The 13,129-nt window shown below is 49.4% G+C and overlaps 2 protein-coding genes across 2 annotated transcripts in view; one reads left to right on the top strand and one right to left on the bottom strand.

Annotated features, from left to right (window-relative positions):
* The window catches only part of LOC128710502 (regulator of G-protein signaling loco), a 45,249-nt gene extending 34,727 nt beyond the window's left edge, over positions 1-10,522 (bottom strand). Inside the window, exon 1 of the mRNA XM_053805557.1 lies at positions 7,487-10,522. Coding sequence (XP_053661532.1) covers positions 7,487-10,522 — 3,036 coding nt within the window. The remainder of the gene's footprint in view (positions 1-7,486) is intronic.
* Positions 10,523-11,678: 1,156 nt separating this feature from the next.
* LOC128707628 (pseudouridylate synthase 1 homolog) lies at positions 11,679-13,107 on the top strand. Its single transcript, XM_053802587.1, has 2 exons — positions 11,679-12,234; positions 12,308-13,107. The coding sequence occupies exons 1-2, from the start codon at positions 11,679-11,681 to the stop codon at positions 13,105-13,107; spliced, it is 1,356 nt and encodes a 451-aa protein (XP_053658562.1).
* Positions 13,108-13,129: the final 22 nt, after the last annotated feature.

Here is a 13,129-nt window from a genome sequence, read left to right as displayed (position 1 = left end):
ACGAGCCAGCCCCTTGTAACAACATGGAAATAGAGGCACTTGATAAGATCCAGACCCAACACACAGACCAAGCGGAAGAGCGGATCAGTCTTCGAAGCCATCTGGGTGTTTGCCGCGGAGGGACCTTCCGGTTAATAGCTCTCAATTGGCATCAATTAAACTTTTAACTCAATCAATTTCAATTTCCTTTCGTTTCGAGCTCACGGCGGCACAGTATAGCTGCCGGTGCACCCTGGGTGTTGTAAAAGTAACGGCGAAAAAAGGTTTTGTCGGTTGTGCTAATCGTTAGCAACCACAAATTGGTCTTTATTGCCGCTTAGTTTGGAAAAGAACGAAATCGTCCCTTTCACCCCCTATTTATACAATTTTCCGCTCTCCTAACGGCCATCATCTTTCTCCAATGTCGACTCGCACACTGTTTCGTCATGATCCTATCTCGCTTGACATTTCATCAAACGGTGAACTTATTACTGCAGTAACCTTCGCTGTCACCGCGTGCGCACCACTACATTGACGCGTTGTTTTCACAACATTCTCCCCTCCAGTGTTGCAACTCGGTTCTTCACTTAACGAAACGTCACTGTAAACCACGCGGTTCCTAGTTTTGTATGTTCTGATCGTTTGATAAGTCCTTATTCCTTCCGCGGTTTTACATCTAATACTGCTATTTTAGTTGCGGGTCGCTCGATCGTACCGGTATTGGTTTGTATTGTCGCACGCCTAACCTGACCGTCACTAGCCCTAACCGCTGCAATCACACGTCCCTTCGGCCAACTGTTGCGAGGCAGGTTCCCATCCACGATCAACACGATATCGCCGACCGCGATCGGCTTTACAGGCTCGAACCACTTAGTTCGACGGGTTAGCGTGGGCAAGTAGTCTTGGATCCACCTCTTCCAAAATAGCTGCGCATTGCGTTGAGCCGCGCTCCATATCGCTCTCACTGCTGCCGGTGAATCGTCAAGGAAGGCTTGTGGTTTAACTCCGTCCGAGCTACCCAACAGAAGGTGGTTTGGCGTTATTGGGGAGTCCATTTCGTCTTCTAACGGTAGGTACGTTAACGGCCTGCAATTAATAATAAGTTCTATTTCCGTTAGTGTTGACAGCAGCTGCTCGTCGCTCGGAGTCTTTGGTAGATCCAGGCTACTTAGTGCCCTCTTAACGGACTGCACCAGACGCTCCCAACAACCACCAAAATGAGGTGCAGCTGGCGGGTTGAAGCTCCATTTCGTTGTCGGGCTCGAAAACCTTTCCATCAACGATTTAGCGTCGACGTCCTTCATAGCTGCTCGTAGCTCTCGCGCTGCGCCGACGAAGTTGGTGCCCTGGTCACTGATGATTTCGCGCGGTGATCCGCGCCTCGCCATAAATCGTCGAATCGCCAAAATGCACGAGGCCGTCGTTAGTGAGTGGGCCACCTCCAAATGAATTGCTCGTGTGGTCAAACAGGTGAAGATCACCCCCCATCGTTTCTCGTGGCGACGTCCAACGGCTACATGTATCGGACCGAAATAGTCCACTCCGGTGTAAGTGAAGGGTCTCTGTGAAACCGCAAGCCTCTGATCGGGAATATTCCCCATTAACGGGGGGTTTGGCACAGCATCACGAACCTTGCACCATTGACACAGTCGCCGCACACGGTTGAACTCCATTAGCACCTTCGGTATGTGAAACTTGGCCCTCAGTTGGTTTACTACTGTCCTATGGTTGCGGTGACAGTATCTTTCATGGAAATCCTGAATTATCAGTGTTGTGACATGGTGTCGTCTCGGGAGGATGACCGATCTCTGAAGCGACTCATCGAAAAGGTAATTATTAATACGCCCGTGTGTCCTAAGCACGCCATGTTCATTTTCTGTCAGCGGTGTTCGTCATGCGTTTGATCTCGCAACCAAACTCTTCCCTTTGAATCGTGATGAATATGATTCGTTCCGCCGTTGATAGCTCCTCTTGAGTGAGTGGTCCCCTCGGTGTTTCCAACTGTCGAACCTTGTGCCGTAAAGTTTTTACATACCGAATAACGTATCCGACTGATCTCAGGAGCGTTTTCCATCGAGAAAACCGTGTGAAGTTAACGAAGTGATCTTCCATTGTGTGGTGCAGGATCACTTGCCGGGCTTCCTCGGTCGTTTCTCCGGCGTCGGTGTTGTTAATCGGCCATTCTCCTTCTGGTTGCCAGATAAACTCCGGTCCACGGAACCATCGTCCTGACGGCCCCATCTCTGGTATTGTCTGCCACTTAGTCGCGTCGTCCGCGACGTTTAGCTTAGTTGAAAGCCATTGCCATTCTTCCGCCTTAGTAGATTCGACCAGTTCGCTTACCCGCACAGCCACAAATGGTGAGTATCGCCTGTGATCGGACCTGATCCAGCTAATGACGTTCTTCGAGTCGGTCCAGAATACCCTTCTAGCAATACTCAATCGATGTTCTTCTTCTATGTGCTTGGCAAAACGGGTTCCTATTAGCGCCGCTTGCAGCTCGAGTCTCGGGATGGATAGGTACTTGATCGGCGCCACTCGCGTCTTCGAGCCGACTAGCACACACTCTATTACACCATTTTCTTCGAAACGCAGGTAAGCCACCGCTGCCATACCATTTTGACTGGCGTCGCAGAATATGTGCAGCTGTATGTTCTTGGTGTGGTACGATGATAGTTTTCGATAACATCTTCTGATGGTTGTTTTTTGCAGGTCGGGCAGCACGGCGACCCATTTCAACCATTTCTTCGCGACGTCACCCTCCAGTGTATCATCCCATCCCAGTCGGGATCGCCACAGTTCTTGCAGTAAGACCTTTAAAAACATCAGGAAATGGCCAATCAGGCCTAATGGGTCATATATGACCATCAATGTTCGAAGTACCTCGCGTTTCGTGGGCATCCGGATTCCAGCTAATAGTTCCTGGTCATTCTTCGGGCTGAGTCGGAATGTGAACGTGTCGTCTTCAGTGTTCCACCACATTCCCAACACCTTCTCAGTACCTTGCTCGGGGCACATCTCGATGCTTGCTTGGTTGCATGCTCCCCCCCGCAAGCGCTCAACGACCTCCCTGGAATTGGATAGCCAGTTACGGATTTCGAACCCACCTTGTGCATGTACGTGTCGAACGTCTTCTGCTAGCGTCACCGCTTCCTGGACCGTCTCAACGCTGGACAGCATGTCGTCTACGTAGTGCTCAAGCTTTATACACTCCGAAGCTCGAGGAAATCTGTCTGCGAATCTATCCGCGTTGATGTTCTTCACATAGTGGGCACTACCTGGGGAACATGCCGCACCAAAGGTCATGACGGAGACTGCGTAAATCTTTGGCGATCCATTTGGGGTTGTATCGCTGTTCCAGAAGAACATTTGGCTCCGCTGGTCGGCTGGCTTCATACGGACTTGGAAAAACATCTCGCGAATGTCTCCCGTTACCGCAACCCGGAACTCGCGAAATTTGTAGAGTACTGCAACCAATCCTACCAATTGGTCTGGTCCTGTGAGGAGAAAACTGTTTAAACTAACTCCCTGGACCTGCGCGGCAGCATCGAACACCATTCGAAGCTTTCCAGGCTTATTTGGATTAAAGACTGGGAAGATCGGCAAAAACCAGTCTCTGGGTCCCCGTTCGGCAATCTCGCTCTCCGTCACTCGGCGGATGTAGCCCTTCTCCTCGTAGTCCTTCATCTTTTGGATAATGGCATTCGCTAACGTAGGATCCTTCTCCATTTTCTTCCGTAGGCCCAAGTATCTCCTCAACGCCATGCTCCTGTTACACGGTAACCGCACATCGTCGTATTTCCATAGCAAGGCGGTTTGGTAGCGATTATCCAGCAGCCGGGTTTCTGAGGCCAGTATTGCATTGGCCCTTTCACTCTCCCTCGGAACGAGATGGTTTACGTTGCTAATTCCCAGCGATTCAATAGCGTAGTGTGTCTTCAACGTATTGTGTAGAAGCTCGTTCGAGGCGTCGTCACATATGCAGACATGGTAGCAGCTGCGGACTTCATCTTCATGCATCGACCCGCCGCGTGCCCCGAACACTGTCCAGCCAAGCTTCGTCTTTGTGGCGATCGGTTCACTACTTCGTCCTTCTGCATACTTGAGGGGCCTTCCTAGACTCCAGTTGTCCACTCCAATCAGTATGCGTGGTCTCGCCTTACTATACGAGGCAATGGGCAGTCCCTTCAGATGAGTATACCTCTCACCTAGCTCTTCCATGTTTAGCGATTGTTCTGGAAGAGACAAGTCATTAATAGAATGCACTATTTTTAGGTGAAATGATCTTGACCCATCGCGCACGCCTGCGATGCGAAGTGCCGCACGGACTGAGCCAACTTCCTGCCGAGTTGTGCCTCCCGTCCACCTCAAGCTCAATGGATCCGGCCTGCTTTCAACACCTAACTCGCCAATCAAACTATGTTCAATGAAGGTCGCCGTTGACCCTTCGTCGAGGAGGGCGTATGTCCTCACCTCCTTGTCGTTGCCGTAGAGGATCACCGGTACATAGCGTAGTAGGATGTTTGCATCTGTGCTTGAGTGTGTGTTACATTGTTTACCGTTACGTGTGGCGCCTTGTTTAGTGTTGTGTTCAGTGCCGGTTTTACGCGTAGTGTCATTTCTCTCGTGCAACAGTGTGTGGTGTCTTAGTTTGCACCCGTCGATGTTACACACCGTTTTTATGAAGCACACACCTCGATGCGCTGCCAAACATCGTACGCATAAGCCTTCGTTTTGTACGTGTGCACGTCGTTCCGATAACGGTAGTTCTCGAAATAGTTCGCAGTCCACCAGTTTGTGCCACGAGTCATGACACAACTTGCACTCGCGGCTGGTGGATGGTTCAGATGTGTGTACGGATACGTGAGCGTTTCGAGTTTTCGGCGGCCAGTTCGATTCACGACGGTCAATAATCGGCCCCCGTTTCGATGGTTTCGCCATTAATCTGGCCGCAGTTGCGATCTCTCCTATCCAAGTGCCAAACTCACTGACTGTAGCCTCCGACAATTGTAGCTTGTATCGGGCCCACTCTAGTAGACGCTCCGGGGGTAGCTTTGCCTCCAGCTCTTCGAGTAGTGCGACGTCGCAGTTGTATTGCCGCATCCCCGATATCTGGATCGTTGCGCACATCTTCTGTACGCTCTTCCCGAAGGCTGCTATGGTCTCCAAACTTTCCGCCCTAGGTGCGGGCATTTTCCTCACCTTCTGTATTAGACTCTCCACAATGAGCCCCGGCCTACCGTATTCGGATTTGAGGATGTCCAGTGCCTTTTTCAGTCCCGACGGCATTAGCAGAATGTGGTCGACCGAATCCAAGGCTTGACCCCGCAAGGCTCGTTGTAGCCGTAGTAGGTTTTCTTCCTCGTTAAAACCACAAGCTGCAGACGATCGCTCGTAGCTGGAGTAAAACATCGGCCATTGTTCTGGTACCCCGGAAAAGGTAGGCAGCTCTCTGCTTACAATCTTTCGTGCCGCCTTTTGACGAGCTGTTAACGTGTCATCCTCTGGGGTAACATCCAACGGCTTTGCTACCTGGAAAGACACACCACGCTCACCTGCTGTCGTGTTTCCGGGTTTCTCTTGTTGTCCGTCCTGCGTCTCACGGTGCGTTGCAAGGGATTCATCGACCGCGCGACGCCATTCCGCGTATTCCTGATCTGCTGCTGCGGCTTCATCGATGACCAACGTTTGGTCGTAGCATGGCGGTGATGCGGCCATCGCGCCCTCGAATGGACGCCAGCGACGTTGGTTGACCGCCATCCTGCTGCTGTTTGGTTGCGCCATTCGTGCTCCGTATCCATCCGGGGACGATACTGGGGTCAAGGGGTGATGAACTCGCCGGTCAAGCTGCGCTATTGTGGCTGCGACCCGATCTGTCGGCGTCGCTCCCAGCCTCTCTGTGTCTCGCACCCAGCCCTCTAATCCTTCCACTTTTCCGCTCGGTATTCCGTCCGAAACGGCTCTTTCGCGTTCTCGTGCGAATTCGCGACGCTCTAGTTCCAGCTCTCGACGTTCCAACTCCAGCTGCTTTCGCGCCAGATTGAGCTCTCTGGCTTCCAGGTCGGATCTATTCGTCCTTCTTGAGCAGATGGACTCTTCATCAGCGGATGGCGCATGTGTATCAGTACGCCTCCCTGAAGTATATTGAAGTGGCTCCGGCTGAAGCTCCCGGTCCACACTCGCACTTCCTGAACTTTTTGCTTCTTCCATGTCCCTTACAACAAACGCTTCACCTCGTATGAGTGCACTAAAATCCACTGTCGATTGACGGTTTCACTTTCGTAGTTTTCGCGCGCGTACCGTAACACTACTTGGTGATCGAACGATTTGCACTTTACCCGCGAGTGACTTAACTACGTGAAATTGTGAACAAAAAAACGAACTCGGGTGAATCGCGTTACACGATTAACAATTTGTGGAATGTTGTAAAAGTAACGGCGAAAAAAGGTTTTGTCGGTTGTGCTAATCGTTAGCAACCACAAATTGGTCTTTATTGCCGCTTAGTTTGGAAAAGAACGAAATCGTCCCTTTCACCCCCTATTTATACAATTTTCCGCTCTCCTAACGGCCATCATCTTTCTCCAATGTCGACTCGCACACTGTTTCGTCATGATCCTATCTCGCTTGACATTTCATCAAACGGTGAACTTATTACTGCAGTAACCTTCGCTGTCACCGCGTGCGCACCACTACATTGACGCGTTGTTTTCACAACACTGGGTGATAGGTAAAGCATTGGATGTATTGAGACCACTGCTGTACACTCGGTCAATCAAACATTGACCCTAGGTGTTCAAATTATCACATCATTAGACAAACACACAAAATGTGGCAATCAAAGCAACAACACACGATTCTTACACTCCTATACGAGACCATCGCGTAATGAAATGTATCCAAACAGTTCACGGCCACTAGTAGAGATCACGGCGGAACAAATGCTTGCATTATCCACCGGAGAAGTTTCAATACTGATACTACCGATTTGTCACAAAACTACACAGCCCAACGAAGTCAGTTGCCAGTGTTGGGAGGGTGGATATGGTTTTCTATCATTAACTTTCCTTCCACAGCCTCTCTGTACCATGACGCTGGAAGCGATTACTCACGACATGGCTGGTCTCGGTTGAGGGTTGTGAGTTGCACGCGACAACGGTTCTGGCATTAGGAGAGAAGCAACGCGCTCACTGAACGAATGCGTTCTAATTCTTCGTCATTTGAAATTCTTGGAACGCCTTATAATTGAAAAGCTAAACGTTCTTATTGGAAGAACGGAAATAGATACAATTCAGTCCATCATGTTCCATTTGGAAGAACAAGCATTCCTTACCTTCACACGACAGAACCACTATCAAAACCCATCTAGAACGTTCTCCTTAACTAATCTTCTGCAGGCCTGTTGGTCTCGAAATTCTTTACATGTTTGTGTCAAACGGGATATCCTTTTAATCATGAAGTCAGCTACCTTAAGTTTCTATTGCAGTGTAAGTAGTAAACGTTCACTTACCTCATCGTATCGCAGATCGGGTTCACTGTAGGTCGCCTCTAGAATCTTCATACCGCTGAGCCTCCTTTCACGGTCCTTCTGTTTGACCACTAGAGCACTACCAGCACACACTTCCCCGGTGGAACTTTTGCCATATTCTGTCTTTGTACGATCTTCACCACCACCCTTCACACCATGGCTTCCGAAGCTTGCACTTCTTAGCTCCTGCAAACTACCCCAAATGGCTGAAAAACCTCCGCTCAATCGTTTCGTTGCCCGGCTCTTTCGTCCGGAACCGGGTGTTCCATTGCCTAGCTGGTGCGTGTGTTTGTTCGAACCGCACCGTACGCTGTCATCAGCATCGAAATACATATCATCTACGGTAAGCTTATCGCCGCCTCCGGTGCTATCGCGTGCTCCATCACCGCCTGTACATCCGGTACCGGAAAGTGTGGAAATGTTTTCGAAGCTTACCGATATAGGGCGCGGCAAACCAAATACTTTCGGGCTAAGTTTGTAGGCTGTCATCTTATCACCACCCCGGCGACCATTGGTGCTTTCTTCCGTACCCATCGGTGTACCGTGGATTGCGGCTAGTTTTCCGGATGAAGATTTCGTAGTGTGTGTTGTACAAGCTTTCTTAGAACGTTTCACCGGTTTTAATGGCTGTAGGAACACGTGCTGATTGACGCCCGCAGGGACAGTGGACCGTTCGTCGGGTACCCCTCCCATCGGTCCCGAAGATTCGGATGAAATCAACGTCAAATCATCGATCGACAGCTTTACTTTTAAGCGTTCGTACGCTTCTGCGTCTAGCAGCATCTGTTCGTTCACATCTTCATCGCCATCCGCTAACGATCGGGTCGGTTTCTTGCCAAGTGATAGAATCATATCGTCACATGAACGTGCGGCAAGAAGACTATTCTTCACATTATCATTATTGTAGCGTTCCATATCGAGAAACAATTCCTCCATCGGTGGCACATCAACAGCCCGTTCTTCTACTACATTGCCCTGCTCGTCTAATGTTTGCCCACACGTCCATCGGTCATCGACCACCAAATCGACATCCGTGTCCTGTACCATGGACGTCAGTTCCTGTGGTCCGCCATCCTGCAAACAATTTAAAGCATTGTCCTTCGAGGGTGAGCGATCCGAACCGAACGGTTTTGGATCAGGTCTAGCACGAACCGTTAACCGATCCGCAAAAGGTGAGCCCGCTACCGCATAGGGAAAGCTATAGTCAGCTGATTTTGATTTACCGTGCGCGATTTGTAGCCCCGATCGAGAAGGACCTGCTATAGCACCATCCGGAGAGCATCCCGAACCTCCCATACTGCGGATGTTTCTGATTGGATCCATTTTGGGTGGGATTTCGTTTATTATTCCAGCCGGACGTAAGAACGGATGTGACTTTCTGTAGTGTGCTCTCACGTTCGCTATCTGCTGTTGCTGAAGCAATCGTTGTTGCTGTGGTCCCAACATTCCCGGGAAATCCACTAGCAATATCCGGTCGGAAATATTGCGGCAATCGTTATGAAATCCGATCCCAGAATCGGAATTGCTCGATGTCGTTGTAATTTCACTGTGATTGCTTGGTTGTGGAGAGTTTGCTGCAAGCATATCGTGTGCGTCCATGTCCATCCCTGCTCGTGGGTTTAGTCGAGGATCGGACCGATTACGAGGAAAGCCACGTGCTCCTCCCGCTGCCTGGTCCAGGTTTAAGCTTCTTGCTACGGGTGGCTTCCCGTATCCTCCCGCATTTCCATCCGTCTTCATGGGTGATTTCAGGCTGTACATGCTGCGTATCAAGTTGACCACATACTCTGAGTTGGAGGGAAACTCGAGACACAGGTTCGTTATGGGATCTTTCGTGCAGATGACTCGGAAGAGGGCCGCCTTCTCGAGGTGTATTTCATGATCCACCAATTTTCCATCGATCACAAACACATGGCAACTGTTCGAAATTACCACGTCTTTGCGCGGATGGCTTAGCACGTCGGCACTGTCACACATCAGCCCGTCCGCGTAGATAGCCGACGTTACTAGCCCAAAGTACTTGTTGTCACTTTCGCTACTGCTACTAACGTAACTGAGGCGTGCCGATGCGTACTTTGCGATCAAGTTGTTGCTGGTGTTAGTCAAATTCAGACATGAGGGCAGTATCGTCATCAGCACCGTCGTTGGATTGCGCTTTTCCTGTCGCATTTTCCGGATACAGCTTCGAACCGTTTGTAGCTTGGAACTGGTGGCGATCTGTTTCGGCATCTCGATCGTGCCAAGGTAGCCAACGATCGCTTGATACTCCAGCAAACCTTCCTGACCCGGACCCGGTCCAGATCCGGACGGACGTACTAGTGACGTATCGTCATTACCGGTACCAAGCTGTACCGAGCGCACCATTGCACTTACGTTAGAAATATCACAGCTGTTGCTGGCATTCGGACTGTGGATGACGTTGTACGCCGTTGACGAGCCGGGTGGCGGAGGCGAATCGTTTACCGTCAACTCTTCCTGACCATTTTCCCCATTCAGGATTAGCGGTTTTATGGGGCTGCTTGCACCGGGTGCCACTAGGACACGTTCTGCAGCACCGTTGGAACTGCACCCGCCCATTCCGGCACCATTAACCATAGTTCCTTGGGCTGATACGCGCGAAAATTTCGTCTTATGTGGATATTTGGGACGGGTGCGTTGCTGTTGCGCACCGTGAAACATTATGTCCTCGTCCGAACTGTCTGAATAGTAGTTCTCAGCGATGGCCATACGAATCGTACCGTGTGTCGTACCGATTAGCTGTACTACCGATTCGTGCGGCAATTTCGATACGTTAAGCCCATTCACGGAGATGAGGAAGTCGCCAGCACGCAATCCGGCCTGATCGGCCGGAGATCCTGCCACGATGCAGGACAAGATGCAAGGTTGCTGTCCGGAGATAGTGAAACCGAATCCGTTCGTTCCACGGTTAACTTCGACCGTTCGGTTGCCATAGTTTGATCGTTTCTTCCGTCGTCGATGAGCGGCTCCTCCAACACCACTCACACCAGCCGCATGCATGATGGCTAGATTAATGCGATTCACTATCAATGTTTTAATGCTTTGTTTTTGTTTTCTATAACACGATTGTTTTTGTTGGACTATTCATGTACAATTAACCTACATTACGGTTGCGGCACACAGAGCAAAATTGTTTCCAAACGCAGGTTCGAATGGTGCATAAATGGTACCTCGTAATATTATTCATACGATTCCTGTTTCACTGGCACCTTTGTTGCTGTCCGCATTCCATTGCCACTGATGATGGTGCCATTTAACCAAGAACAACAACAAACGTCACCGTATGCTCCCCGGAGCGCAAATTCCATTACACGGATGCTGCATACGAACGTCTGCAACAGAGAGCACCATCTTCAATCACAGCACCCAAGGAGGATCCACTTTGCATTAGGGCCGATTTTTCATAGAAAGTTTTCACTGGCCAGCGCGTCGATAGGTTTATTATTTTTTTCTCTTTCCTCTCGTTTTGCTGATCGTGTAGAAAGCTGTCAATTATGAAGCCAGCACAGCCTCCGCGATCGATCTTCTTTCAACTCTTGTTCTTTGCGCTACTTTTCGATACCACCGTATTTCTTGTTCGGGCGGATATGAAACGCGAAATTGGCTCTACATGGATGCAAGCGATGCCCTTTTTCCCTTCACATATTCCACACTGTTAAAACCTTTTCTGCACAAAGTTTAAAAGTGAGAAGTTTTGAACGGTTCAATATTATTTCAGAACTGTTTTTACCGATGTTACCGTTCGCTATTGCTGCAATATGTTCCACGAAAAACGGAAGATTTCGTTACAAACGTAAACAAAACGAACCCCTTGCTTGCGTACAACGGTTTCTTCTTCTTCGGCGTCGGTCAAGATACCTATGGCCAAGGTGTACTGTTGGCAGGTTTTTCCAACGGCCATTTATGACAATGACGTATAAATATTTGGAAAATGTGCAACGATACGTGCAAAAATGCAGATAAATGAATTTTCCCCCCTCAAAAACAAATTTACACCGACGCTGTCCCATTTGGAAAATGTCAAACTGTTTTGATCTTGTTGCAGCTGTCAACACATTTCCCATGCGCTGCACGCTATTTACATGTATACACCTAGTGCGATAGAAACAACACCGGCACGTGAAATCATTGCGCCTGCAGGCGTTGTTTTTCCTAAATGTTTTCACTGCTTCGTCGTGCCGTAATTTCAGTAGAATTTGCCCGTGTCGTACATCTCACGAAACAGTACGGAAGAACGTTTGGCACCTCCGTCAAACCGCAGCTGATAGACGACACCGTGAGAAATCGTTTTACCATCGAACTAGCGGCTGCCGTAGAAGCGAAGTTAGCAGACAAAAGGCTAGAAGCACAAAAACGAATGGAATCACGTAAGACAAAGCAGGAGGTACAACAACGGTATAATGGTGCGGTCAAACGGCGTAAGTGGGAAGATCCACCAGAAGATCCCGAAGCGGTGAAAAATTTCGATCCAGCATCGCGTGTTAAACGGCGCAAGAGTATCATCCTGCTCGGTTACTCGGGCGTGAATTACTTCGGGATGCAACGCAATCCGGGGACCAAAACGATTGAGGAGGACCTGCTGCGTGCGATGCTTAAGCAAAACTGGATCAACGACGAAGGCTTCCGTCAGCCGCAGCAAATTCAGTTCCAGCGTGCGGCTCGTACCGACAAAGGGGTGTCGGCGGCTGTACAGGTGGTGTCTATCAAGCTACGTAAGATGAAACTGGCCAGCCATTCAGTATTCAAGCTGTTCTTTTAAAACTGCTTGTTCGCTTCTCATTTTAGCCGATACTCTGGACATTGAGGCATTGAATTCGGAATTACCGGAGGACATTCGAGTGTACGCTGTGAAGCGCGTTACGAAAGGATTCAACTCCAAGACGAACTGTGATGCTCGCACCTACACGTACACGTTACCTACCATAGCTTTTGCTTTGAATGAAGAAAAAGTGGACATTCACACGTTCCGCCTTCCAGCGGATCAGTTGAAGCGTGTAAATGAAGTCCTTTCTCTATACGTCGGCACGAAGAACTTTCACAATTTTACTAGCCGCAAGGAATTTCTCGATCCATCCGTAAAACGATTCATCATGTCGTTCGAATGTGAACCACCTTATGTTCCGGAGGGATCGACAACCGAGTTCGCCACGATAAAAATTAAAGGACAAAGCTTCATGTTGCATCAGATACGAAAGATGGTTGGACTCACGATAGCCGTCGTCCGTGGCCTTACCGATAGTGGGATCATCGAGAAAGCGTTCGGACAGGAACGATACGGAATTCCAACAGCACCGGGGCTGGGTCTGGTGCTGAGCAGGATTCATTACGATAAATACAACAAGCGCTATGGTGAGGATGGATGCCACGAAACGCTGGAATTTGAGAAGGAGGAGCCCATGATACAGGAATTCTTCAAGCGACACATTGCATCGACCATTGTCGAGACGGAGCTGAGCACTAACTCGATGATTGAATGGCTAGAAAAGCTACCGCTGCATAGCTACGAACCACGAGATGAGAATGAGCCGAGCGAGTGGAAACCTAGAAATCGAAAAACTTCGGAAGATAATGATGATGATGAATAGAAACAATAGTCTGTTATTAAGA

The sequence above is a fragment of the Anopheles marshallii genome, chromosome 2, assembly GCF_943734725.1.
Source record: "Anopheles marshallii chromosome 2, idAnoMarsDA_429_01, whole genome shotgun sequence".
NCBI lineage: Eukaryota > Metazoa > Arthropoda > Insecta > Diptera > Culicidae > Anopheles > Anopheles marshallii.
This window is presented reverse-complemented; position numbering and strand designations above follow the sequence as displayed.

Coding starts and splice junctions, on each gene's coding strand:
- LOC128707628 (XM_053802587.1), top strand. CDS start 11,679: ATGTTTTCACTGCTTCGTCGTGCCGTAATTTCAGTAGAATTTGCCCGT. Junction 12,235..12,307: donor GGTGGTGTCTATCAAGCTAC/GTAAGATGAAAC, acceptor TTCTCATTTTAG/CCGATACTCTGGACATTGAG.